The sequence below is a fragment of the Emiliania huxleyi genome (genome assembly GCF_000372725.1).
Source record: "Emiliania huxleyi CCMP1516 unplaced genomic scaffold EMIHUscaffold_61, whole genome shotgun sequence".
Taxonomy (NCBI): Eukaryota; Haptophyta; order Isochrysidales; family Noelaerhabdaceae; genus Emiliania; species Emiliania huxleyi.
The window spans coordinates 358,045-381,631 of record NW_005197426.1 but is presented as its reverse complement, the minus strand read 5'-3'; the positions used below and the strand labels follow the sequence as shown (position 1 = coordinate 381,631).

At 65.2% G+C, this 23,587-nt stretch overlaps 8 protein-coding genes across 8 annotated transcripts in view; 4 read left to right on the top strand and 4 right to left on the bottom strand.

The window, feature by feature from the left end:
• The window catches only part of EMIHUDRAFT_214492 (hypothetical protein), a gene marked incomplete at both ends in the record, with an annotated part of 1,610 nt that extends 872 nt beyond the window's left edge, over nucleotides 1–738 (bottom strand). Inside the window, 3 exons of the mRNA XM_005764002.1 lie at nucleotides 93–329; nucleotides 419–538; nucleotides 727–738. Of these exons, the coding sequence (XP_005764059.1) occupies nucleotides 93–329; nucleotides 419–538; nucleotides 727–738 (369 nt within the window). The remainder of the gene's footprint in view (nucleotides 1–92; nucleotides 330–418; nucleotides 539–726) is intronic.
• An 838-nt stretch (nucleotides 739–1,576) lies between these two features.
• On the bottom strand, nucleotides 1,577–4,283 carry EMIHUDRAFT_214491 (hypothetical protein; the record flags this gene model as incomplete). The annotated part of the gene is made up of 3 exons (XM_005764001.1): nucleotides 1,577–1,639; nucleotides 1,995–3,092; nucleotides 3,234–4,283. The coding sequence occupies 3 exons, from the start codon at nucleotides 4,281–4,283 to the stop codon at nucleotides 1,577–1,579; spliced, it is 2,211 nt and encodes a 736-aa protein (XP_005764058.1).
• A 2,198-nt stretch (nucleotides 4,284–6,481) lies between these two features.
• On the top strand, nucleotides 6,482–8,860 carry EMIHUDRAFT_214489 (hypothetical protein; the record flags this gene model as incomplete). Its single annotated transcript, XM_005764000.1, has 2 exons — nucleotides 6,482–6,936; nucleotides 7,006–8,860. 2 exons carry the CDS (start codon nucleotides 6,482–6,484, stop codon nucleotides 8,858–8,860), a joined length of 2,310 nt encoding a protein of 769 aa, XP_005764057.1.
• Nucleotides 8,861–9,879: 1,019 nt separating this feature from the next.
• Nucleotides 9,880–10,928, bottom strand: EMIHUDRAFT_104686 (hypothetical protein; the record flags this gene model as incomplete). Its single annotated transcript, XM_005763999.1, has 3 exons — nucleotides 9,880–10,132; nucleotides 10,299–10,531; nucleotides 10,662–10,928. 3 exons carry the CDS (start codon nucleotides 10,926–10,928, stop codon nucleotides 9,880–9,882), a joined length of 753 nt encoding a protein of 250 aa, XP_005764056.1.
• A 1,777-nt stretch (nucleotides 10,929–12,705) lies between these two features.
• EMIHUDRAFT_214486 (hypothetical protein) lies at nucleotides 12,706–13,354 on the top strand (the record flags this gene model as incomplete). Its single annotated transcript, XM_005763998.1, has 2 exons — nucleotides 12,706–13,193; nucleotides 13,330–13,354. The coding sequence occupies 2 exons, from the start codon at nucleotides 12,706–12,708 to the stop codon at nucleotides 13,352–13,354; spliced, it is 513 nt and encodes a 170-aa protein (XP_005764055.1).
• Nucleotides 13,355–13,480: 126 nt separating this feature from the next.
• Nucleotides 13,481–14,986, top strand: EMIHUDRAFT_214485 (hypothetical protein; the record flags this gene model as incomplete). Its single annotated transcript, XM_005763997.1, has 2 exons — nucleotides 13,481–13,979; nucleotides 14,568–14,986. The coding sequence occupies 2 exons, from the start codon at nucleotides 13,481–13,483 to the stop codon at nucleotides 14,984–14,986; spliced, it is 918 nt and encodes a 305-aa protein (XP_005764054.1).
• Nucleotides 14,987–18,270: 3,284 nt separating this feature from the next.
• Nucleotides 18,271–18,702, top strand: EMIHUDRAFT_214483 (hypothetical protein; the record flags this gene model as incomplete). The annotated part of the gene is made up of 1 exon (XM_005763996.1): nucleotides 18,271–18,702. The coding sequence occupies one exon, from the start codon at nucleotides 18,271–18,273 to the stop codon at nucleotides 18,700–18,702; it is 432 nt and encodes a 143-aa protein (XP_005764053.1).
• Nucleotides 18,703–18,947: 245 nt separating this feature from the next.
• Nucleotides 18,948–20,165, bottom strand: EMIHUDRAFT_214482 (hypothetical protein; the record flags this gene model as incomplete). Its single annotated transcript, XM_005763995.1, has 1 exon — nucleotides 18,948–20,165. The coding sequence occupies one exon, from the start codon at nucleotides 20,163–20,165 to the stop codon at nucleotides 18,948–18,950; it is 1,218 nt and encodes a 405-aa protein (XP_005764052.1).
• Nucleotides 20,166–23,587: the final 3,422 nt, after the last annotated feature.

Below are 23,587 nucleotides of genomic sequence, written 5' to 3'. Positions count from 1 at the left end.
AAGAGGGGGGGGGGGGGTGACGCGGCGGCCGGGGGAGGAGGGCGGAGGGGGTGAGGGGTTGAGGGGGTGGTGGCGGAGGGCCGAGCGCCAACCTCCTTGATCTCCTTGATCTGCTTGTCGCAGCCGCCAATCATGTCGTAGGTCGAGTCGGGCACCTTCTCGAGCTTCATCAGCGAGACGAGCGGGTCCACCTTGGACGGCAGCACCAGGTGCAGCGTGTACGAGTCGTTGCGCAGCGCGACGCGGTCGTTGGCATTCAGCTTTGTGATGTCAATCGTCTTGTCAATGTCGACGACGTACTTCCCCTCGGGATGCACCTTCACCAGCACCTGTCGCCGCGGGCACGCGCGCGCTGGCGTGGCCACGAACCAGGGGACATCGCAGCCGCCTCGCGGCGCGCCTTCTTCCGGCCCATCACCTTGACGACCTCGCCGACGTACGACCCCGGCTCCTGCAGCAGAGACAGCTCCTCGCGCAGCAGTCGCACCTTGGAGTTGAGCTCGTTGCGCTGCGCCTCCAGCCGCCGCAGGTTCTGCGTCTTCTCGCGCACCACCACCTTACGAGAGAGCGGCCGCAGGGCGGGTGAGGGAGCGGCGGCAGGCGGGCGCGGAAAGCGGCGGGCGCGGCGGCACGGCGCAGCGGCGGCAGCGGGCTGCGCGAGCGGCGCGCCTCCAGCTCGTCAATCTTTGAAGAGTAGTAGTTGGAGATGCCGTGGCCGGCGCTGACCGCCGCCACCATCGATGTCGGTAAAGCAGGCTGGCGCCGCTCTCGTCTCGGCCTTTGCGCGAAAAGAATTTTACGAAGCGTCGAAAAGAATTTCGCGGCGTTGTCTGTTTTTTCTTTCTTTCTTCTTCGAGGCAAATTGTATGTGAGTGTGCCTGTGGTAGGAGAGACTGCCAGCGACAAGCTGGAGGCAGGTCGCTAGACTGAGATGAGACCGCCAGTGGATGTGGGAGTCCACCGTGCACCGCGCTGCGAGCCTGTCGTGTCCCTTGTCAGGAGCAGGAGAGCCCCACCTGTCCCCCTGATCGTTCTTCCAAAATCCTGCTCGTGCAGGTGGGGACCCTGTCCTCGTCCCATCCCTCGTTTGGCGTGTCTGTTTTCTTTCTTTCTTTTTTTCGAGGCAAATTTTTGTGATCTCACGGAATTCTTTGCTGACCGCGCTGCGAGCCTGTCGTGTCCCTTGTCAGGAGCAGGAGAGCCCACCTGTCCCCCTGATCGTCCTTCCATAATCCTGCTCGTGCAGGTGTGGACCCTGTCCTCCTCCCCTATCCCTCGTTTGGGTTGTCTGTTTTCTTTCTTTCTCTTTGCTGATATACACACACATTCATCCTACTAGGCGAAGTCTCACCTGCAAGTCTCAACGCACATGCAGGATGACTCAGACAGAGAGGAGAGGAAGGAGGAAGGAGGGGCCGCCGTGCGAGAAGCGAGAACTGGGAGAGGGAGACGAGAGCGGGGAGGGACAGGAGGCAGAGAGAGAGGAGGGAGAGGCGCGAGATGGCGAGGCGTCAGGAAGGAGGGAGGGGCGGAGGCTGCTACTCCTATGCAACCACCCACTTCCAAAGAGGCGCTATTACTGCACAGGGCTTTGTCGAGGTGGAGCGTCGAGGGTGGAGCACACAGCCCTGCCACGGATCTGCAGCACCACGTTGGGACCAACGTGCAACGTGGCCGAAGGTCTAACTTGGTTGTGATATCGAGAGCGATGGGAGTGGCGTGGTCGGCTCTCAGTCCATGTCCCCGCCGCCGGAGTCCGAGCAAAACAGCTCCACGACTTGCAGCAAGCTCTCGCAATCGTAGTTCGGTGCCGCGGGCGGGGGTCGCGAGGGATCGGACACTGAGGGAGGGGGGGAGGGGGGCGGGGGCGGGGGAGGGAGCGGCGGCGGCGGGAGCGGCGGCGGCGGCGGCGGCGGCGGCGGCGGTGTCGGCGGGGCCGAAGTCTGGCTGGCCAGATAGTGGTCTGCGATGCCGCGACTCCACGCTCCTCCCACGTCCGCCGAGCTCTCCCAAAAGAAGGAGCCGCCGTTGGCTGGCACGGCGGCATCGAGGAGCTGCACCACCCTGAGGGCGTCGGCGCCTCCGGTGTTGAAGCCTGTGCAGTCGCTGACGCAAAAGCCAAACACCACCTTGGAGGCGTCGCCGCCAAAGGCGGTCGACGCCAAGGCGCTAAAGTGCTGAAGCGCGCCGGTAAAGTTGGTGGAGGGTCGCTGCCAGCCATTGTAATATTGCGGCATGATGAAGTCGATCATCTCGCTCTGTCCCGCGAGAATGTTGAGATACTCCTCACGGCAGCCTGGGTGGATGCTCGTCGTGCATAGGTCAGGGTCCATCGGGGCGTGCGTGAGCAGGAAGGGGCTAGGGAGCGCGGTGCGCAGCCCGCTCGTGAGGGCCGCCAGGAACTCGCGGTACTTTGCCTCGTCGAGGTAGTACTCGTAGTCGACATCGATGCCGTCCGCTCCCGACGCGAGGACAATGGCAGCCAGCTGCGAGACGAGGGCGTCCACCTTGTCGAGGCAATGCTCCCAGCACGAGTTTGAGCCAGGATCACCCTTCGCCTCCCACACGCCGCCCATCGAAGCGCCGCCGAAGGAGAGGATCACCTTGACGCCCACGCTCTGCAGGTCGCCCACCATCTCAACGAGCGACTTGCCGCCACAGCCAGGCACGCCTTGCACTGTGCACGTCCGGTCGGTCTCGCACGTGTCTTGCCCGGCTGGCCGCCACGCCGGATAGGTGACTGCAAATGCGACCAGCGCATGCGTGTAGTGCTGCAGTTGCTCCGCCGAGGGGCACTCCTTCCAGTTTGGAACATAAGCGACGAGGCGCTTGCCGGACAGGACTGCCGCGGGGTCGAGGGGCGCAGGCGGGGGTGGCAGAGCTGTCGGTGGGGTCTGCTCGCTCCCGATGGCGCAGTCGCTGTCGGACGGGTCGCCGCATAAAACATCGCCTTTGCAAAACGTGGCGCCCCAGCAGTCGCTGCCGTCGGCGCAGGGCGCCGTTGCCGCGTCGCAAGGGATGCACGCCGCCGGACCCGGGTTGGATTCGGCCCAGGTTGTCGCGCAGAAGCCGGTGTAGCCGCCGGTTGGAGTCTCGGGCCCGGGAGTCGGCGCTGGGGTCTCGGGCCCGGGAGTCGGGGTCGGCTCAGGCGTCGGTGTTGGTACAGTAACGGCCACCCCCCCTTTACAAGTCGGGCCGGTGCCGCCACACTTGCCTGGATACGCGGCCCTTACCTCATCGGTCATGCTCTGCAGCAGCGCGAGCGCAAACTTCTCGTTGCCGTCAACGGTGGGGTGCGTGTAGTCGGAGTAGTCGCTCGCGCAGTCGAGCCAGCGGGACGATGGAGATCCTGTCTCGACCAGCTTGACCTTGCTGTCCTGTGACCAGTTGTTGACGGCGCTGAGGATGCCTTGACGCATGGTAACCCACTTACTGTCGACACCGCCAAAGCACGAGTACGCGAGGGGCACGACCGCAAAGATGAGGGCGTCCGGATTGGCCGCGCGGGCGAGCCCAATCAACTCGCTATACTTGGCGGCGAAGGCTGCCTGGGCCGGGTTGCCAAAGACGTAGTCGTTCGTGCCGAGGTTGATTGAGACGACGTCGGCCTGCCAGCCGCCGTCCAGCCACTGCTCGCGAGGGCAGCTCCCTTGCCAGTCAGCCCACCAGTACTCGGCGCAGCCAAGCTGATCGCTCATCATCCCGGTGCCACCGGTGGAAAGGGACACCGAGATCCCCGATCGAGCCACGACTCGCCAATCCCACGTGCCCCACGCGTCGGCGAGTCTCCGCTCGTACGTCTTGAAGATATCCGACTTGGTCGCGTCCTGAGGGTATAAGCCTCCTGGTGGGACGAGGACTTGGAAGCCGGCCGTAATGGAGTCGCCGATCGCCTCGAGCCTGAGCGGGTTGGCCGGGAGAGCAACCGTGAGGAAGCTCCCGCCGTCGAGCTGGATCGCGGTGATTGTCGTCGTGCCGTGCGACGCCTCAGAGTTGCGCCCGCACCAGATCGTGTAGGTGGAGGCGCGCTCGAGGCCTGCCACGAGCACACCGTTCATCTCGTAGGACGAGTACACCTTCTCCTCTTGTCCGTGCGCCGCCAACACGGCGCTGCCGCCGCAAGTGTAGAAGAGGTTCGGTGGCGAGTCAATGCCGAGAGTCAGCTGGCTCGCGCCTTGGAAGCGGGCGTGCCAGACGCTCGGCGCCCACTCCGCGGCGAGGCCGGTGCTGGAAGACCACCATCGGCCGACGAAGAGGATATTCGGGAATAGGCTGCTGAGCATCGTGGGTTAGGGATCCAGGAGGAGGAACGACCCAACCTTGGTCCCACCGCGGGCGGAGAGGCACCGCGCGTGACGGCGCGAGGGATTTCATCAAGGTTGGGGTTATTACGCTCGGAACTCCTTCTCCCATTTCAGGGGAGAGAGAGTTTTCAATGTACGTACTTATAGCTTACTCTCTCTCAATGTATGTGGCTCTTACGTACATTCCCGGAGGAGGACTGCTGACAGGATTTGCGATGAGGAGTGACCCGAAGGGTTTCTCGGGGTTAGTGGATAGTGCACCATTTTTGAAAACCAAAAAGAAAAAAGAGTGCGTTTCTCTCTCTTCCCTTCAGAGGTCGGCGCCTCAATATGGTTCTCTGTCTCTCTAAGGATTATGGCGTGAGGTGGGAAGCTAGCGCTGTGTTCCACACCTCCGGGACGCCTTTGTTTGGGGCGGGGATGTTCTTGAATCACTCTCTCTCATCTGCAATCGGGCACTGCGAACAAAATAAACAAGAACTCATAGTACAAGCCGGGGACGGGCTGGAGCTCTGAGCGGAGCAGCGGCATGGCGGGAAGAGCGCCCTGCCTAAAAGACGGTCCTCCTGAGATAGGCGACGTCTCCTGCAAAGTACCAGTGTTTGTAGCGGCGGCCGCTGAGCCCGTGAGGGTCGAGAAGTTGGATGGTCTTCCGATTGAATCTCCTCGCCACGTGGGCAAACGCAGGCTGGTCGCGGTCCGAGCTGTCCTTCTGCATCACTTCCTCTCGCCAGGCTCTCATAAATGGTGCGGAGCCAGCCTTGATGAGGAGGAGGGCCCCGTCGATGTACCCCCAGAACGTATCCTTCTCGGCGTTGTATCTCCGAACTTGAGCCAGAAGCAGGGACGCGTTGTCCGCCCGTGGGCGTAATTCGTTGGCGGTGACCACCGCCGTTGCCTCCCAGCTCATATGGGCCCGCACCGCTGAGTCTGACGGCCACGCGCCGATGCTTGGATGCGCCATCGCAGCAAAGGGGCGAGAGGAGAGGGAAGCGAGCTCCTGGATGGAGGCCGCCATGTGTAGCTTGGTGTCGTAAAAGACCGCCATCGATCCTTGAGCGAAGAGGCAGTCTGGCGAGAGCTTGATCACCTTCGACATCCGCCGAGCAGAGAACATCTTTGTCGACTCGACCGTCCGGTGGATGATGTAGACCAGACGTGCCTGGGACTGAAGCGTATGCCTGCCGACGAAGAAGACAGAGCAGCCTGGCTTGACCCCGGGGGGTGGCACAATCTCCGGGTGCTTACCGCGGACCACCACGGAGCTGTATGCAATCTGCCTGCACCCCGCCGTTTTCCTCAACGACTCCTCGATCGTCCGACGGTCGAGGAGGGCGCACTGTGGTGGGACCGGCGTCCCTGGTAATTGAGCCTTGTTACGCGTGCGCTTTGAGCTGCCCTCCCCGCTCCCCAGCGCGACGACCGTAGTGTTGCTCCATGGCGGAGGAGGCGGGCGACCTCGGCGGAAGAGCGGGCGCACCTCCTGGAGGTAGGCATCGATTGAGACGGAGCTCTGCAGTATGCAGCCCACATCTTGGCTCCACTTACAGAGCCGCCTCTGGCGCAAGACATCAGTCCTGCAGCACTGCGAGGGCCCTCCGGGCGCGCGAATGCATCCATGCCCGCCGCAGCGTCCACATGAAATGTTGCAGCAGATCTGGCCAGTATCATGGGGAATGCCAGCGAGACACAGCCGCTGGGGAACTTGTGGAGTCGGCGTGTGCAGACTATACGGCGCGCCGTCTGACCAACTACCCATTACCCGCCGACCCGGCGGACGACCTCCGCGGACGGACGATGCGAGTGAGGAGTGATGAAAGCTGACGCGGCGGGCGGCGGTTTTTTCTTTCTCAGGGCTGTTTTCAGCGTACTCGAGTAGTGGCTCTTACGAACATACCCGATGGTGGACTGACAGGGTTTGCGGAGCTGTATCGCCGATTTTCACCCTTACTCGCTGTGTGTGGTGGGTGGGTGGGGTTCGGTGGGTGGGTGGGTGTGGTGTGTGTGTGGGGGGGGGGGGGGCAGCTGCCGCTTCTGCCCAAGAAGGTGATGTTTGTTTCGATATTCGCCAATAGGGTAGCGAATTGCGTGAATGCTCAAGGAAGGGTGAATCGCCGACGCTAATAAAGTTTGCCGGGCGCTTGCGATCGGCACGAACTCGAGCCGCGGGGGCGAGCATGGCGGCCGACGATCAGCTAAACGAGGTGATCCGCGCAATTGCCGCGGCCGAGATTGCGTCTGGCCGCGAGCGCGGGCTCCAAATTGTCGCGTACCACAACGGCCAGTGCATCGTCGACGTGTGCGCGGGTCGGACAGCCGCAGGTTACGCGTTGGCGCCCTCTGCGACAATCATGCCGTATTCGGTGACCAAGGGCGTTGCAGCTACCGTTATTGCGCGTGCCATCGACATGAGTGCGGGTCGGGTCCACTACACGGATCCCGTTGCTGCGCATTGGCACGCCTTCTCGCCCAACGGCAAGGGCCGAATCAGTATCGCCGACGCATTGTCGCACCGTGCGGGTCTGCGGGCTCGCTCCCTCTGCCCGCTGCTGCTTCCTGTGCTGCTAATATGTGGCCGCGCCATTGAGGGGATGGCACTCGGCGTCGACTGGATTGCCTGCTGTGTGCCTTCGTGGCGCCGACATGCCGAGCCTACACTCCCCTCCTCTGCCCACTGACTCGTCGCTCTGCTTGCGTGCAGGTCAGAGTTGACGTACGCTCGGTATCACCCGACCTCCTGGTCGTGGGTTGCGGGCGGGATCTTTGCGCACGTAGCGACGGACAACAACGGAATGCCGATGAAGTGGGCGCATATACGAGACGGAGCGGCGCAGCTCGCGCGCGCTCTCGCCGTCGATCCGTCCGAGTTGCAGATTGGCGAGGTGTCTGGTGACGCTGCAGCACCCGCCAAGCTGGTCACGCCAGAGGTGCGAGCAACCGCCACGCAGGCCTTCTCGGCGTGCTGCCACCGGAGCAGAGTGATTGTAACACAGCAGCCTGTGGCCGCTGGCTTACTTCTAGCTCTCTTCCCCACTCTGCTGCTGCCGCTGTTTGCCCTCACCACACTCGCCGTCACTATACTCGCCCTCGTCGGATCGGCGTTTGGGGCGTTCATCGGCAACGCGCGCTTCTTCTTGCGCCCCTGCCTCCCCTCATCGAACGGCTTCTTCACCGCACGCGCCGTCGGCGCAATGTATGGCGCGATCGCCAACGGCGGGGCTCTCGCCGATGGCCGGCGCATCCTGAGCGCTGCAATGGTTACCGAGCTGCGCCAGCGGGCGAGCGACGCCTCGCAAGATGTGGCCGGGTTCCCAAGACCTGGGCGGCAGACATGCGGCTGGTCCCCCTGGCTTGGAGCACAGGTCGAGGCTCGGGTACAAAACTCTCGGCAGACGGAGGATGCGGCGCCAACTCGGCTCGCCATCCTTGGCCATGACGGAATGGGCGGCTCCTGCGCGTACGCTGACCTGGACAACAACATCGCCATCGCTGTCCTCAAGACGGCGTTTTCACCAAACTTGCTCGATATTCTCGAAGGCGGCGGCCTCTTTGCGCCGGGCCGCGTATGCACGCTCGTCGATGACGCTGTTCGGCAGCATCTCTCCTTCCCTGGCATGGCCGCGGACGCCCTTGTGGCTCGCTCGCCGACTCGCCGCCTCGAAAAGCTCGCCGAGGCTGCCACCGCCAAGGTGTCGGCGGCGGCAGCCTCGCTCGACGCCGCTGTGCCGCGCAAGTCGGCCGGGGAGCTGTACCGCGAGGCTGCTGGCGGCGACGACGATCAGGCGGGCGCCGCTGTCAATGGCGCACTACCGGGCAGCAAGTCGGCTGGGCAGCTGTACCGCGAGGCTAGCGGCGAGGCGGGGGTCGACGAGGCGGGGATTGCCATCAACGGCGTCTTGGCGCGCTCGCCGACTCGCAAGGTCGAGCAGCTCGCAGAGGCCGCCGCGGCCACAGTCACCGCAACAGCGGCCGCACTGGACGCTGCGTTGCCGCGCAAGTCGGCCGGGGAGCTGTACCGCGAGGCTGCTGGCGGCGACGACGATCAGGCGGGCGCGGCTGTCGACGGCGTCTTGGCCCGCTCGCCGCCTCGCAAGGCGGAGATATTGGCCGAGGCCGCCGTCGCAACCGCTGCCGCGGCGATTGTTGCGCTCGACGCCGCACTACCGGGCGGCAAGTCGGCTGGGCAGCTGTACCGCGAGGCTAGCGGCGAGGCGGAGGTCGACGAGGCGGGGGTTGCCATCAACGGCGTCTTGGCCCGCTCGCCGACTCGCAAGGTCGAGCAGCTCGCAGAGGCCGCCGCGGCCACAGTCACTGCAACAGCGGCCGCACTGGACGCTGCGTTGCCGCGCAAGTCGGCCGGGGAGCTGTACCGCGAGGCTGCTGGCGGCGACGACGATCAGACGGGCGCGGCTGTCGACGGCGTCTTGGCCCGCTCGCCGACTCGCCGACTCGAGCAGTTGGCCAAGGCCGCGGCTGCCACGGCATCAGGGGCGGCAGCCGTGCTCGACGCCGCTGTGCCGCGCAAGTCGGCTGCGGCATTGTACCGAGAGGCATAAGGACAGAAAGCAGTGTTTTATCGCGCGGGCGGTCTCGAGGGGACGGGGGCGGCGGCGCCCCAGTCCCCACCCCCCACGGCACCGTGGGCCCCCCAGACGTCCTCCACGCCGGTGTCGCCGCTAGCGCAACGGAGCTAGCGCCACAGCCGACATAAGGGGCACAAGCGGGGCGCGACATATGGGGTTTTAACGTACGAACGACCCAAACGGGGACACACACTTGAGCGCTCTAGCGCGTGTAGGTACGAGTAGTCCTCTTATTTTACGATCTCCTAGCTCTCGAGAAATATTGTAGAGCCGTGTGGCACGTAATGTGACTAATATATAAGAGCCCCGTACACACGACACTGCCGTAGCACCGCAACGAAGCGCAACTCCTCCTGCTCCCTCCCTCGTCTCACCCTGCGCGTCTGCTCCGCCTCACCGTCTTCTGCCCTGCGTCGTCTGGCGACGGGTCCTCCATAGTCGGTCGAGGTCGCCGCCCTCCTCGTGCCTCTTCCCAACGTTCCCCTCGGCGGCCGATGCCGTCTGCTCCGACTCCGCCGTCCCCGGGTCTGCCCTGCCCTCGTCTGCGCTAGCTTCTGTTTCGTCATCACTGGCGTCCCTCCTCTTCTTTCTCCTCTTCTTGTATGCTTTGTACATCGCGTCGATTCCTTTTCGCGTGAGCACCAGCCTGAACGCCCGCCCAGCAGCTGCGTGTATAGGTACGAGTAGTCCTCTTATTTTACGATCTCCTAGCTCTAAATATTGTAGAGCCGTGTGGCACGTAATGTGACTAATCTATAAGAGCCCCGTACAACACTGCCGTAGCACCGCAAAGCGCAATTCCTGTATTCCTCCTGCACCGCCACAGACACCTCAGGCCAGAACCAACCTGCAAGCACCCTCCATGATATCTCAATATCTAGATAATTCGAGCGTCTCCACCCCTAGCTCTGCCTCTCTCGCGCACAGAGACCTGCGCATGCCGCGAACACAAACACCGAGCAGTTCGGGCTCCTCGCCTCCGGCGCCCCTTCTCACAGCCCGCTGCCGAGGGACCTGGCGGAAGGGATCGCATTCGCCGACTGCGAGAGGCGCTCCTTGTGCTCGCGCTTGAAGAGGGAGGTGTAGGCCTGCGAGCGCGTCTCCAGCCCGGAGGAGGCGGCCGAGTCGAGCTGCTTGAGCTTGAACTCGCGGTTCTCGCGGTTGCAGAGCGTGCGCAGCTGGAAGTAGTACGAGGCGTACAGCGAGGCGCTGATGGAGACGTCGTGCTCGAGCAGCTCCAGGAACCTGCCGGCGCGGGGTGCAGCGAGGGTGCAGCGAGGGTGCAGCGAGGGGGCGGCGAGGGGGCGGCGAGGGGGCGGCGAGGGGGCGGGGAGGGGGCGGCGAGGGTGCAGCGAGGCGGGCGGGAGGGAGGGCGCGAGGGCAGGCGCGAGGGCGAGGGCGTGCGTCCCACCGGTCCTGTGAGGACTGCTCTCCTTGCTCGACTCGGTCGTGGATGACGACGGCGACGCAAAAGATGATCTCGTCGATGTCGGGCCGCGTGATCGTCGACGAGATGAAGATGGACGACGTCGAGTTGAACCGCGGCTCGACCTTCCTCTGCGGCTCGGCGGCAGCGACGGGTGCGGCGTCTGGGAGCGAGGGAGGAGACACGAGGGTCAAAGAGCCGGGCGGCAGGGGCGAGCCCTGGCGTGGACCGGCGCGAGAGGCGTCACGCGCGCGTCGAGGGCCTCCCCTGGCGCCCCGGTGTGGCAGCGCACCCGCCATGTCAACGTCAGTGGAGCAGCCCGCGTCTGCGGCGGCACGTGGGCGGCACGTCAGCTCCGCGCCGATGCGAGACGCGGCCGGTGAGCGGGCGCGCGCCGGCTGACGAGAGCGAATCGATGCCCAGTAGAATCCGCTTGCGGTGCCCGGCCATGGAGACGCCAATCTCTTTCAGCGACCCGTCGTCCATGCGCTTCAGAGCCTGCTCCGTGGTGACGCCTGCGGCAGCGAACGCCGGATCGTACTTGGCCATGTTGAGGGCCTGCAGCCAGCCGCCGACGGAGCCGTCCGGGAGCGAGGTAGGGAAAGAGGCGGCCATTGGCGGCGGGAGCTAACCAACCCTGCCAGCTGCCCCAACCCCAAGTCGTACTTTCCGCGACATGACTTGATTTCGGCCCAGAGGGGTGTGGTTGAGGGGTTGAGGGTTGAGGCCCCCCCTCAACCATCTGGTTGACGGTTGAGACCCCCCGTCAACCCTTTAGTTGAGGGTTGAGGCCTCCGGGGCCTATTCTCAGGCTCGCGCGTGATCAGAAGATAACCTTGAAAAGCCCTGCCGCCAAAAAATCGCTCGCTCCGCCTGCGGCGCGCTCTTGCGCTCCTCATACCTCGAGCGCAATCCATAAGTAGGAGACGCTCACTGTCGCCATTCAGGCGCCTGATCTTTCAGCAAAGCGATGGCCTACCAGGTACGAGTTCAGATGCGCGCCCGGCAGAATTTGTTTGACGCTTGTGATGCCGCATGCAGTGGAATGCGCACAGAGAACGGACGGCAAGAGAAGGCAAGGGAAGAAAGAGAAACGGCTGGTGCAGCTAAGCTCACGGCGTAGTATTGCGGTCACTAACCAGTCGTACTTTCCGCGACATGACTTGATTAGCACTTGGAGCACTTGGAGTGCGGTCATCAACCTCACGCCCAGGACCGGGGAGCTAAGAAGCGCACCCAGTTGGCCGGACGCTCGGCATCGGGTTGCGGGCAAGAGAGCCCTAGCCCAGGGGGTGCGCGTTCGCAGGGCCATAACACGGGTCTCCGAGGGTTGGTTCTGCGCTTTGGGTTTCCCCTAGCTGCGGAACGCCCCCTCTACTCGGAGCTAAAGAATACTCTCCGAGGGTTGGCTCCGTGTACCAGGTTTCCCCTTAACTGCAGAACGCCGCCCCTCTACTCGGAGCTAGTGATACGAGAATACGTACTGCCCCCACGCAGTACCTGTACTACTCGACGATAATACAAGAATACGCAGCTGTGAGGTACTTTTTGCCGCAGCGATGCCCGCAGCCTGTCGAGCAGCTTCCGCGGCGCCCATGCGCCGCGGGGTTGACCGACAGCCGCGCCTCTCGCGCCTCCCGTGCCACGCGCGGCGACGCGCACCCTGCGCGCCAGTCGGCGCATTGGCAGTACTGCACCAGCCAGCACGGCGTGGAGCAATGCATCCAGGGCATTGTGCTGGGCGCCAACCAGCATGCCTCAGGACAGAGCACGGGATCATGCTGCGCACCCTGGCGCAGCGCCAGCTCGCCTCCAAACAGGCACTCTCACCACTGCACAGCCGCCCACGAGCGCCCGCAGCTGCACTGCTCAACACTGAAGCTCAGGAGCCTCCCCTTGTTGTCGCAGCTTTGTGCAGTGCAGCGTGCGAGCAGCGCAGCGCCAGGCCGACCCCTGGCACGCCCGGGCGGCTGTGGGACGGAGGCCCGCCGAGCGAGTGCGAGCCGCATCGGCGGCCATGTCTCCTGCCGCCGCGAGCGAGCGGCGCAAAGAGGCAGCGTCGCGCATGCTTTTCCGTAACGTGAATATCTTAGCGCTCTTTTCTTTTAGTGATTTCGTCGCTTTTTTTTCGGCTCCGGTGGTGAGCCTGTGTGTGTGCCAGTCCGCGCCAGTCCGCGCCCTTGTCGTGCCAGTGTGCTGTGAGAGAGGCTTGTGTCTTAAGAATTCTTTTTTTACTAGGCGGCGCCCGCCCGGCCCAGCGCCAGTGCGACATCTGTCTCTGATGAGCTGTTTGCTTCTCCTCCATTCGCCTGCGCTGTCGCTCCATCAGCACACCTCACCGCCGTGCTCTCGCCGTGCGTGCCTGCGTGCGTGTGCGGCGGCGGCCGGCGACATGCCGCTCGTCTTCTCGACGACTGCGGGCGGGCTGCGGTTGCGGGACGTCGAGACGGGCGGCGGCAGAGAGGCTGCAGCGGGCGACGTGGTGCGAGTTCTCTTTAGCGGGTCGCTGCTGTCGGGTGCGGAGGGCTGGAGCGTGAGCGAGCGCGGCGAGACTTTCGCCATCGGCAGAGGCAACTCGGCAATGTGGGAGGAGGTGGCGGTCGGCATGCGCGTCGGGGGGCGACGGACCGTGCTCGTGCCGCCGTCCGCGTCCCTCCGCCCGATAAAAAAGGGGCGCGCGCTGCTGGCGCCTCCCGGCGAGACGATGCGGTTCGAGTGCGAGCTCCAAACCATCGAGTCGGGCGTGACCGCCCTCGCCGTGCGCTCGGGCCTGCTCGGCGTCGGATCCGTCGCCGCCCCGCTCGCCCTGATCGCGCTCACCAACTGGCTCTGCTGCCTGCTCTGGGCGGGCCTGCCCCAGCCCGCCGACGCCGCGGAGGCGTCGAGCGCTCGCCTTGCCTGCTCGTCCCGACCCTCACCCTCACCCTCTAACCCTAACCCTTAGGCCTGCTCGCCCGGCCGGCTGCTCGAGTCTCGCACGCAGCTCGACCTCGCCGTGCAGGCTTGCTCCGTGCAGGCGTGGCCAGAGGCGCTCGAACTAGCATCCGACCCGCTGCTGGACGCCGCTTCCTTGCGCGCCTCCCTCGCCGCCTGCTCCTCCCCTCTGGCGCCCTCCCCTCCGGCGGGCGAGGCCGCGCTGCCGGCCGGCTCGGTCGGGTCCGCCCGGCATGAGCCTCGCCGGCCCCGAGCCCTCGCCCGAGCCCTCGCCTCGCGTGCCCTCCGTCGTGGTGTGCGGACTCGACTGGACGCTCTGGCCGCGGCCGCGGGTCAAGTCTTCCGGCGTCGCCTGGGCGCCGGCCGAGGGAGGCGGAGGTGGGCTGCGCTCCCCGTGCGGCGCGCGGCTCGACCTCTTCCCTGGCGCGCGGGCGGCGCTGGCGGCGCTGGCCGACGGCGGCATTTCCCTCGCCCTCGCGTCGCGCAGTCACCGGCCGGAGTGGGCCGTCGAGTGGCTGCGTTCGCTCCGTGTGGGCGAGAGGAGCGTGGCCGAGCTGGTCGGTGGGTCGCCGGTGCTCTTTCGCGACGGACCAAAGGCGCTGCACGTGCGAGAGATAGCGGAGCGGGTGGGCGTTGCGGTGGAGGAGGTCCTGTTTTTCGACGACCGCCTCTCGGACGTGGTGAGCGTCCGTCGGGAGGGCGCCACCGCGGTGCACTGCCCGGGCGGCCTCAGTGAGGAGAGGCTGCGCGAAGGCCTCGCGCTGCACGCGGACCGGGAGGGAGGCAGCGAGGGAGGCAGCGAGGGAGGCAACGAGGGAGGCAGCGAGGGAGGCAGCGAGGTAGGCAGCGAGGGAGGCAGCGGGCCTCGCACCGGCACGCGCGGGCGAGTCGCGAGGCGGCGAGGGCGCGCCGCCCGCCGCCGCTCCTCGGCAGCGCGGCTGGTCCTGCGGGCGAGCGACGAGGCGGTCGTCATCGAGCAGTGCGAGACGCTCGCGGACGGTCGCCTCACCGGCGTGTGCTCCGAGGGCGGCGCTCGGATCTGGCTCCCGCCCACAGCCAGAGGCTACAGACTCGGCGGGCCTCGAGAAACGGCGAGGGGAGGGGCGGCGGCGGACGCCAGCGAGCTGTCCTCGCGCCGCCGTGCGCGGCTCCGGCGGGTCCGCGATGCGAGCGCCGCGCGGGCCGCCATCGCGGGGCTGCTGCTGTGCTTTGCCGCCGGGTTTGGGCTCGGCAGCCACGCGCCGGGAGCCGTCCCGCCGCCGCCGCCGCCAGCGACCACGACCGCCGCGGCGGCGCCCGCGTTCGAGCGGCTGGGGCGAGGTCTGACGACGGGCGAGCAGCTGGCTCGGCAGCAGTTTCGCGTCGAGGCGGACAAGGCGGAGCTGCGCGACCTCGAGGCGGCGATACGGAGAGAGGGGCTCCTCGTGGGCGGGAAGTCGCATGCCGAGCGGGCGCAGGCATACCGCGCGGCGCTGCAGGCCGAGCAGCCGGCGGCGGAGCAGAGGGTGGAGGAGGAAGTGCTCGCGTTCAAGACGCGGCTCGACGCCGAGGGCAGCACCGTGCAGGCGCGGCGTCGGGCCGCCATCAGGAAGATGCAGCTCCAGGTCCTCCAGGACGAGGAGGGCTTGCGCGAGATCTCGAGGGTCGTGGCCGAGCGCGGGCCCGCTGCCCAAGCGGTCCAGCTCGGGGTCTTCGCGAGTGATGGACAGCGGTTCCCTGAGTTCAGCTTTATTCCCTGAGTGCAGCTTTTGCTTGTTCCCGCCATGTGACCCCGCCGTGGATCTTGTTTACGTTTTCTGCCCGCAGGTTGTTGCATGTCACGTTTTTTGTACTACTAAAATAGGCTACTACACTGATTCATCTACGATCTACAGTGCGTGCTCTTGCCTTAGAAATCGGTGTTTAGAAATTGGCTGCTGGAAATTTGGCTGATTTCCCTGGCCGAAATAGAAATCGGCTGCTGGCACGAGGCCGGCCCGATTTCTCTACTCTGCCGCGCCGCAGGCGCGAAGAAATTTTTAGAAATCATACGACTTTTTAGAGAGAGGTCGTTCTTTCACTTTCTTCTCAGTCTACAGTCATGGTGAAACGCAATTTACACCCTCTCTATAGTGTGAACAGTGTGAGTCTTGGGCCCGGGGTTGTGTCTTTGCGTGAACAGTGACGCAACACGTCAAGTCCCTCATGCTCAGCTCTCTGGCGCCGGCTCCAGCAGGAGCCACCACTCGCTCGCGCCATAGTTGTCGGCGGCTAGCTTGCACGCGACACGGCCCGCGAGGTGCTTGGTGCCCGTCTCTTTCTGGGAGTAGATGACGATGTGCGTCGCGTCAGGCTGACGCCACGAGGAGCCCACGCCGAAGTGCTGCACGGTGCCAACGTACCAGCCGGTGGCGCCGTCGAGGAGGTGCGCGGCGAGGATCTTGCGCCGGCACAGCGCGCGCTGCTCGTCGTCGTTCGCCAGCGGCGGGCACGTCGCCGCATAGACGTAGCCCTTCGGGGGCATTGCCGGAGCCTCGCCGCATGCCTGCATGCGCACGGCGGTGTCGTCCTCGTCCTCGTCCTCTGAGTCCTCCATGCCGTCCTCCGCCTCCTCCTCGCCCTCCTCCTCGCCCTCCTCCTCGCCCGCCGCCTCGTCGACATCGGCGAGCTCCGCCTCGTCCTCGTCCGCCTCGCTCTCCCCGCCGTCCGATCCGCCGTCCTCGTCCTTGAAGGTGTAGTCCGTCACCCCCTGCACGCAGATGTGCTCGTCGCCGGAGCCGTCGACAGTCATGAGCAGGCCGAGGCTGCGCGCCGACTTCTCGAAGTCATACGTGGCGCAGAGCGTCTCCCACGCTCGGCCCGCGATCTGCGTGATGAGCGAACGCTTCTGCCACGCCTTGAGGCCACCCTCCTTGGGGCCCTTGGTCCAGCGCTCGAGGTGGCCCGGCTGCTCGAGCCACGTGTCCATCTCGTCGCCCATCAGGTTCTTGAGGCGGACGCCGATGCCGCCGTCGATGAGCATCAGCTCGCCCGTCGAGCCAGTCGGCAGCAGGTGGCGGTCGCAGTGGGCGCGGCGCTGCAGGTTGCGCAGGTGCTCGGGCGTCGTCTGGCCGGAGAGGTTGTCGAAGATGGCGACGCTCCGCTCGCCCGCGGCGCGTGCGGCCGCCGTCGCCTCGCGCATCTCCACGTCCGCGAAGTCCTCGCAGAGCTGGTCGTCAGCCCACGCCTTCGGCTGGAAGCGCACCTGCACGTCGGAGTGGCGCGCATCTCGCTCATTCTGCGAGATCTGCTTGCCCTGGCCGCGAAAGATCACGCACAGCTTGGGCTGCCCGTGCCGCGGCATCGAGGCGTCGCCGTTGCTCGCGCGCGCGACGATCTGCAGCGTGCAGAAGCGCTTGCCGTCGTCAGCCTTCGCCCCCGCCAGCCAGACGCGCTTGGCGCCCGTGTCGTCGTAGGTGCGCCCATCGCCCGCTCGGAGGTTGCACGGCACCTGGTCGACGCTCAGCCGGTTGCGCGGCAACCAGCGTCCCCACTTTGGGTCGAGCTTCTCCTGCAGGCCGCCACGGAGGCGGCGACGGAGGCGCGCGTGCCAGCGCTTGATCTTCGGCAGCCGCACGAGGACGGACTCGGCGCGGCTGTTCGACTTGCGCCGGAGCGACATGCCGAAGCGCCGCGCGAACGACCGCAGCCACCACTTGGACGCCTTGAAGCCGTCGGCCACGTCGGCGCCGGCGAACTCGCGCACGAGGCGCTTCATGGAGACGCGAAGCCATTGGCCGGTCACGCGCTCGCCACGCGTCCGCTTGTCGCGGTAGCGCTTGTGCAGCTCCACCTCGACCGCAGCGAAAGGCGGCGCGCGGCCGCGATGGAGGGTCGTCCGCCGTGCGCCGCGCGACTGGAACGTCGCCATCGTGCCGGTGCGGTGCTTCTGCTTACGGCTGACGCGGTTCTCGTGCTGCAGCGCCATGTGCAGCTCGTCCTCCTTGCCGCCCCACTTGGACACGAGGGAGGGGTGTACGCCCTTGTGAATCTCCGACGTCTCGATGCCGGCGCCACGCCAGCCACTCGGCGCCTTCTCCCAGCGCTTCTCGAGGCTCTGCAACCTGCGCAGCGTGCGCACCACCTCGAGCTTAAAGTAGAGCGAGTGTTTCATGCCCTTCTTCTCGCCCTGGCGGAGCCCACTCTGCTTGATGCCGCCATCCGCGCGCAGCTTTGGTGCTTTCGCGGGTGGCTGCTCGTCGTCGCTGCTGTCAGCGGCTTCGGCGGCAGCCTCGGTGACGGCGGTGGCGGGCTGGGTGGTGGTGGCAGCGGAGGCGGCAGCCTCTGCGGCGGCGGCGACTTCGGCGGCCGTCTCGGCCGCGCGACCGCTGCAGAACTTTTCGTGCGCAACGCGCGCAGGCCCGTGCAAGAATGTCTGCCCACAGCCCTTGGCGCACGACGTGAACTTCTCGGGCGCCTTGCCCACAGCCTGCAGCTGCTCGGGCGTGAGCGAGGTAACGGATCTGATCTGACGGCCTATGCCCGGCAGCGTCGCGTACGTAGTCCTGGTGCCACCAGCAAAGAACGCGCCGATCGACTTCTGCTGCAGCGTGCTATGCTTGCCGCCGCCGGCCTTCGCCTTCACCGTCCTCGGGGTGACAGCAGCGGCGGCGCTGCTCGAGGAGGAGGTTGCAGCTGTCGCGTCCATCGCGCCGCCGATGTTCTGAGGCTCTGATAGGCTGCCCGAGTCGACATGCGTCGCCAGCGCGGCGACCAGAGCTGGCGGTGCTGCTTCCTCCTCCTTCAGCTTGTGTGCGACGGTGTCGGTGAACGACGAGAGGAGTGACCGCAGTGCGGACGAGTCGTACGCCCCGAGCTCCTCGAGGACCGACACGACCTTTGCGGCGTTGCAGCGCTCGCGAAGGCTCGGGTGTGCAGCCAGCAGCACAGTGTTGACCAGCGCCTCCATGGGTGCTGCTCGCGTAGTGTCACGTGTCAGGATGAATGCAAAAAGGGTGCAAATCCTGCACACTGCACACATCGACTACATCCACAGCAAGTCGCCATGCCGCCCTCGGGAGAGTGCCCTCAGCCACGCCTCCGCAAGGTGTACGTCCGCGCGCACAAGCGCAAGGTCGCCGCCACGAAGGACCCCCTCGACGAGCCGGTCGTGCCGCCGCTGACGCGCCGCCAAGCCCGAGACCTCCCGGCCCACATGGTGACCAAGTACAAGGAGGATGCGCTCAAGCGCCTGATGGCCCTCTCGCCAGCGAGCGAGCATGGGACACTTCACAAATTCTTCTCGCGCATGCCGAAGCCGAGCCCGGCTCCCGTCAACGGCGTAGTTGCCGCTGCGTCGTCCTCGACCGCTCCGGTCAACGCCGGCGGCAAGAAACGGGCGCGTGTTACCGCGCCGCCCGTCACGCCGGAGGGACTGACGCCGTCGCGCCGCAACGGCGTGAATGCGGCGATCCTCTGCTTTTCGCCCTTTGCCTAGGCGGGCCGGCTCGTCGCGCAGGCTGTGTCTGCTGAGGCTGTGTGAGGCTGTGCCCACACGACCCGACGCCCGGCTCCCGGCTGTTTATTTTGTGCGAGACTGTGAGCGCGGCGAGTGGGGGAGGGGGGCTGTGTCGGCCTAGCCGGGTGTCATTTGACAATTACAGATTTCATACACCCTCAAAACATGGCACCAACCAGATCGACAATCGGCCTCGCCCGTCACTCGCGCGTCACTCTCTGCGCTCACGGCTGCAGCAGAAGCTGCTCGAGCTCGGCGCGCACCCACGCGCACGTCGCTCGCTCGCTAGGCAGGGCGTGCGTACACGCGCTGACCACACCTGCAAGCGGGCTTTCATCGGGCACACACGGGCGGGTGAAGCCGTTCGCGACGATTGCGTCGAGCTCGTGTCGGAGGCGCGAGTCGCACTTGCCTGGCGCGTCGCCCGTGGCGAAGTGGTACGGGTCGCAGACGCCCGACGGCGCCTCGAGCGCAGCCAGGACACACCCTAGCGACCAGGCGTCGGTGCCACGCGAAAGCGGCACGACTGCGAAGTCGCGGGCCACCCGCACCTGCTCGGGCGCCCGCCAACCCGGCGTGCCTGAGTGCGAGAGCTGCGCCCCAACGGCTAGTCGCCTCGCCTGCCCAAAGTCACACAGCTTAGCGACAAGCCCCTCAGAGCGCGCCGACAGCAGCACGTTCGATGGCTTGAGGTCAAGGTGCACGATGGGGGGAGATCGCGTGTGCAGGTACGACATTGCTCTTGCAATCTGCACGCCGAGGGAGCGGCTCTCGCCCCTCTGATCCCCGATCAACAAATCTCCCAGAGTCCCTGCGTCGGCATAGTCGAGAGCGAGGAACGGCGTCTCGCGCGGGGCGCATGCAAAGCCCATCACATAGATGATGTTCTCATGGTGTAGTGCTGCCGCGATCTGACACTCGGAGGCAAAGGCGCTGCTCGCGCGCAGCGGCTGCTTCACCGCGAGACGACCACCGTAGTGGCGGCCAAGCCTAACGGTGCCTTGGCCGCCCTTGCCGAGGCGACCCTGGCTGCTGCCAAAGGCGATGTCGCGCAGGGCGAGGCCGCCGTACCGGCTCGCGGTCGGCGCCAAAGGCGGGATCGGAGCGACGAGGCGAGGAGCAATTGTAGGTGGAAGAGCGGCGAGGGGCGGCGGAAGTGCCAAGCTCGGCTGCCTCGCGACGAGCAGGTGGCCCCTGCCGTGCTGGCCGAGGGCCCGTGGCCGAGGGACGGTAGACGGAATCGGGACGGGAACGAGAGCCGCAGGAGCAGCGTCAGGCACCGCGAGGGCGGCGGCCTCCGCTCTCGTTTTCTTGAGTCTGCGTCTGTACTCGACCTTCTCGGCCCTGCGGTCACGGCCCCGATCGCCCCTATCATCCGGATTGGCGCGTCTATACACGGCCTCAGCGCGTGCCTGCGCCGCGGATCGCTCCCTTTTCGGCATGTCGTTGCATAACCCAGTGTCGGGAGCGAAGGCGCGAGTGGTGACACGCCCGCAACCTTTGAGCACCTGCGTCCCCCACCAGACATAAATCGTCCCCCACCAGACATCGAAGTCAAATGTCAAAGACACCTCTAGGGACTGGCAAAGTGGGCTGCCACACCCACAAAGATGCAGAAAAAGGGGACACCGGCGTGACGTGGCCTCTCGACGGGTTTGTTGAAGCAGAACTTGGTTCGGCGCACGAGCGAGCACGCACACACGAAATGAATGAATGTTTGCCGCGTGGGTACAGACGCAATTTAGTGGGTTCAGGGACGGTTAAGCGGGAGGATTGAATTCGTATCTCAGTGCAACCTTTTAGTGTACTAGTATCTAGACCGTATAGTGACCGGCGCGCAGCGCCGAAGAAAATTTTGGCAGAAATCGCTTATAGAAATCGGCTGCTGGCTCGCCCGATTTCCCTCGCCGAAACAGAAATCGGCTGCTGGATGCCGACGCCCCGATTTCTATCGCCACGCCTCGCACTGTACACAGTATCTCGACGTCTCTCCTTAGAGTTCCACTTAGAGTTCCTTACACCGCCTTACACGCAGAGTGCACCAGGACAATGGGTACAAGCCTAAGGATGGCTGAGCTAGCTGCAGTGCAGCCAGAGCCTCCAGGCCGATGGCTGCAATACACACAGGGCAGCCTCCTGAGTAGGGATGGCTGGAAGCTCGCTGCTGCAGCCATACCGCACGCCCCGGGGCGGGCCCTCATGGCTGAGCTGGCTATATCGCAGCCATCTTGGGTAAGATGGCTGGGCCACAGCCATTTCAGCCATCTACTATGGCTGGGGCACAGTCAGTGCAGCCATCCTCCGGAGCATGGCTGGTGATAATTCGATGGCAGCCGTCCGCCGCCCCCGCGCCACACGCACAAATGGCTGCGCGCTTGCCGCCCCCGGCCTCGCGGGACGGCTGCCATTGGCTGCCATCGAATTATCACCAGCCATGGCTCTGGAGGATGGCTGCAATCTCTGTGCCCCAGCCATAGTAGATGGCTGAAATGGCTGAAATGGCTGTCCCCCAGCCATCTTACCCAAGATGGCTGCGATGAAGCCAGCTCAGCCAAGAGGGCTCACCTCGAGGCGGGCGGTAACCGGTTATGGCTGCGGTAGTGCGTCTCCAGCCATGTCTACTAAGGATGGCTGCCGTGTGTGTGTTGCAGCCATCGGGCTGAAGGATGTGGCTGCACTGTAGCTAGCTCAGCCATCCTTAGGTAAGATGGCTGTGTAGGAGACAGCACAGCCATAGTGCGCTTACATTCCGAGGTTAGCCCTTTGTCGTGCGCCGGCCCGAGGGGGGGGGGAAGTTATGAGGCGAGCGACTGTTTGGAGAGCACTGACTGATTCCACTTTTCTCGCGTTGCTCAAGAGGCAAACTTAGTGGTCTCGTGTCACCAACGTGGGACCAGTGCGGCATCGCGCGTTCGCGCCATCGACAGCTCTGAACTGCGCCTCACCACTGACCGGGAAGGCCGCCAAGTGGGCCAGCACAGGTCGCACATTGTGGCAGCAGTCAGCAATGCATGTCTGATAGCTAGAGCAGCAGCGTCAGGGTCGCAGGGTGGGATCGTGTCAAGCCTCTCGCCCGGCCGGCCACGTGCAGACGTCGGCCTGTCTGCTGTCTGGAGTGATCTGTCGGCGGTCAGTACGACCGATCAGGTCGGAGTTTTCTTGGTTGGAGGGTCTATCTGTATGTACTCCTCGAGATCTCTCCAAATCTGCCCTCTAACCAACCGTAACCATTCGGGAAGTCGGTGCTCTGAGCGACTCTGAGCGCCGGAGCCCCGTTTCCGCACTGCTGCGTGGCGCACGGTGCCTCCGGGGGCCCCCGCGCCCCCCCAGAGAGGCGACAGCGGCCACCTACCTGAGATGTGCTTGTGGCCGCTCGATGCTGGCGTGTAGTCGAGGAAGACTGGGCGAAGCTCAACGCTGATCGGCATGCGCAAAGAGCGACAAGCGTGCGGCGGAGCTGCGTCATCTGGTGAGCGATCGACACGCGGTGCTGGGCGCAGCCCGGAAGAGCTGTCGCGTGGCGATGGCAGTGATGACTCTCGATTAGAGAAGAAAAGCGACGCGCATCCATAATAACCGCATTTTTCTTTTTTCCACCCCGCCGCGCCGCCGCATCCGCCCGCAGAGAGGGTGCGCTGATGGCCGTCTGCCTCGCCCTATCTCTCGTCGCAGTCTGTCGCCAATTCTCGCAGCGGCGTCATGGCACCTCGAATCCGTGCCCGAAAGGGAATAAAACACCGAGGGCGGCGCACAGCGGCTTCCTTTTTCTCGCGTGTCGCGAGACGACGGGAGCACTTGGAGCACTTGGAGTGCAGTCATTAACCTCACATCCAGGGCCGGGGAGCTAAGAAGCGCACCCAGCGGGCCGGATGATCGGTATCGGGCTACGGGCAAGAGAGCCCTGACCCCTAAGGGGGGGTGCGCGTTCGCAGGGAAAGGGCCATAAAATAAACACGGGTCTCCGAGGGTTAGCTCCGCGCTCCGGGTTTCCCCTAGCAGCAGAACGCCCCCTCTACTCGGAGCTAGTAAACACCAGACACGGACACGACGCCCACCCACCCCCGGCGCCTCACCACTCCGGACCCCCCTCCGCGGTCTCCTTACTCTCACTCCGGGGTGTCTTGCCTCTATAAATAAATAAATAAATACAACGGACACGCCAAACGAGGGGTGGGAGAAGGACAGGGTCCCCACCTGCACGAGCAGGATCTTGTAGGACGATCAGGGACACAGGGGAACGGGAGCGGGGAGCGCATCGCGACACGGAGGGGGGCTGGGCAGGGGGTTCACCCTCACGACAGGGTCCCAGGGATTCCTCTCTCGTATAGGACAGGTTGCACCCGGCGGCACGGGGGCAAGCGCGGGCCTCCTACTGGTTGCGCTCTCCTAGTTCTCCTGCTCCTGACAAGGGACAGCGACAGGCTCGCAGCACGGTGGACTCCCTATCCACTGGCGATCTCTCTCGACTAGCGACCTTCCTCCGACTTCTCACCGGCAGTCTCTTCTACCACAGGCAGACTGACACGTGGGTGGCAGTGGCGGTGATAGGAGTCTCCCACTCTGTGGGCCTCGCTAGAAGTGCGACCCCTGCGCGTGTCCTCGCCCTTGAGGAAGGGGAAGGGGCTGTGTGTCTGTGCATGTGTACAACATGTGTGTGTGTGTGTGTGTGTGTGTGTGTGTGTGTGTGTGTGTGTGTGTGTGTGTGTGTGTGTGTGTGTGTGTGTGTGTGTGTGTGCTCGCTCGCTCGCTCGCTCGCTCGCTCGCGTGCGTGCTCGCGTGCGGCTCGCGGTCGCGCGCGCGCGCGCTGCGCGAGCCGCCCTGCCCGCTGCGCTGCTAGGGTTGCGCTGCGGGAAGGGCTCGGCGG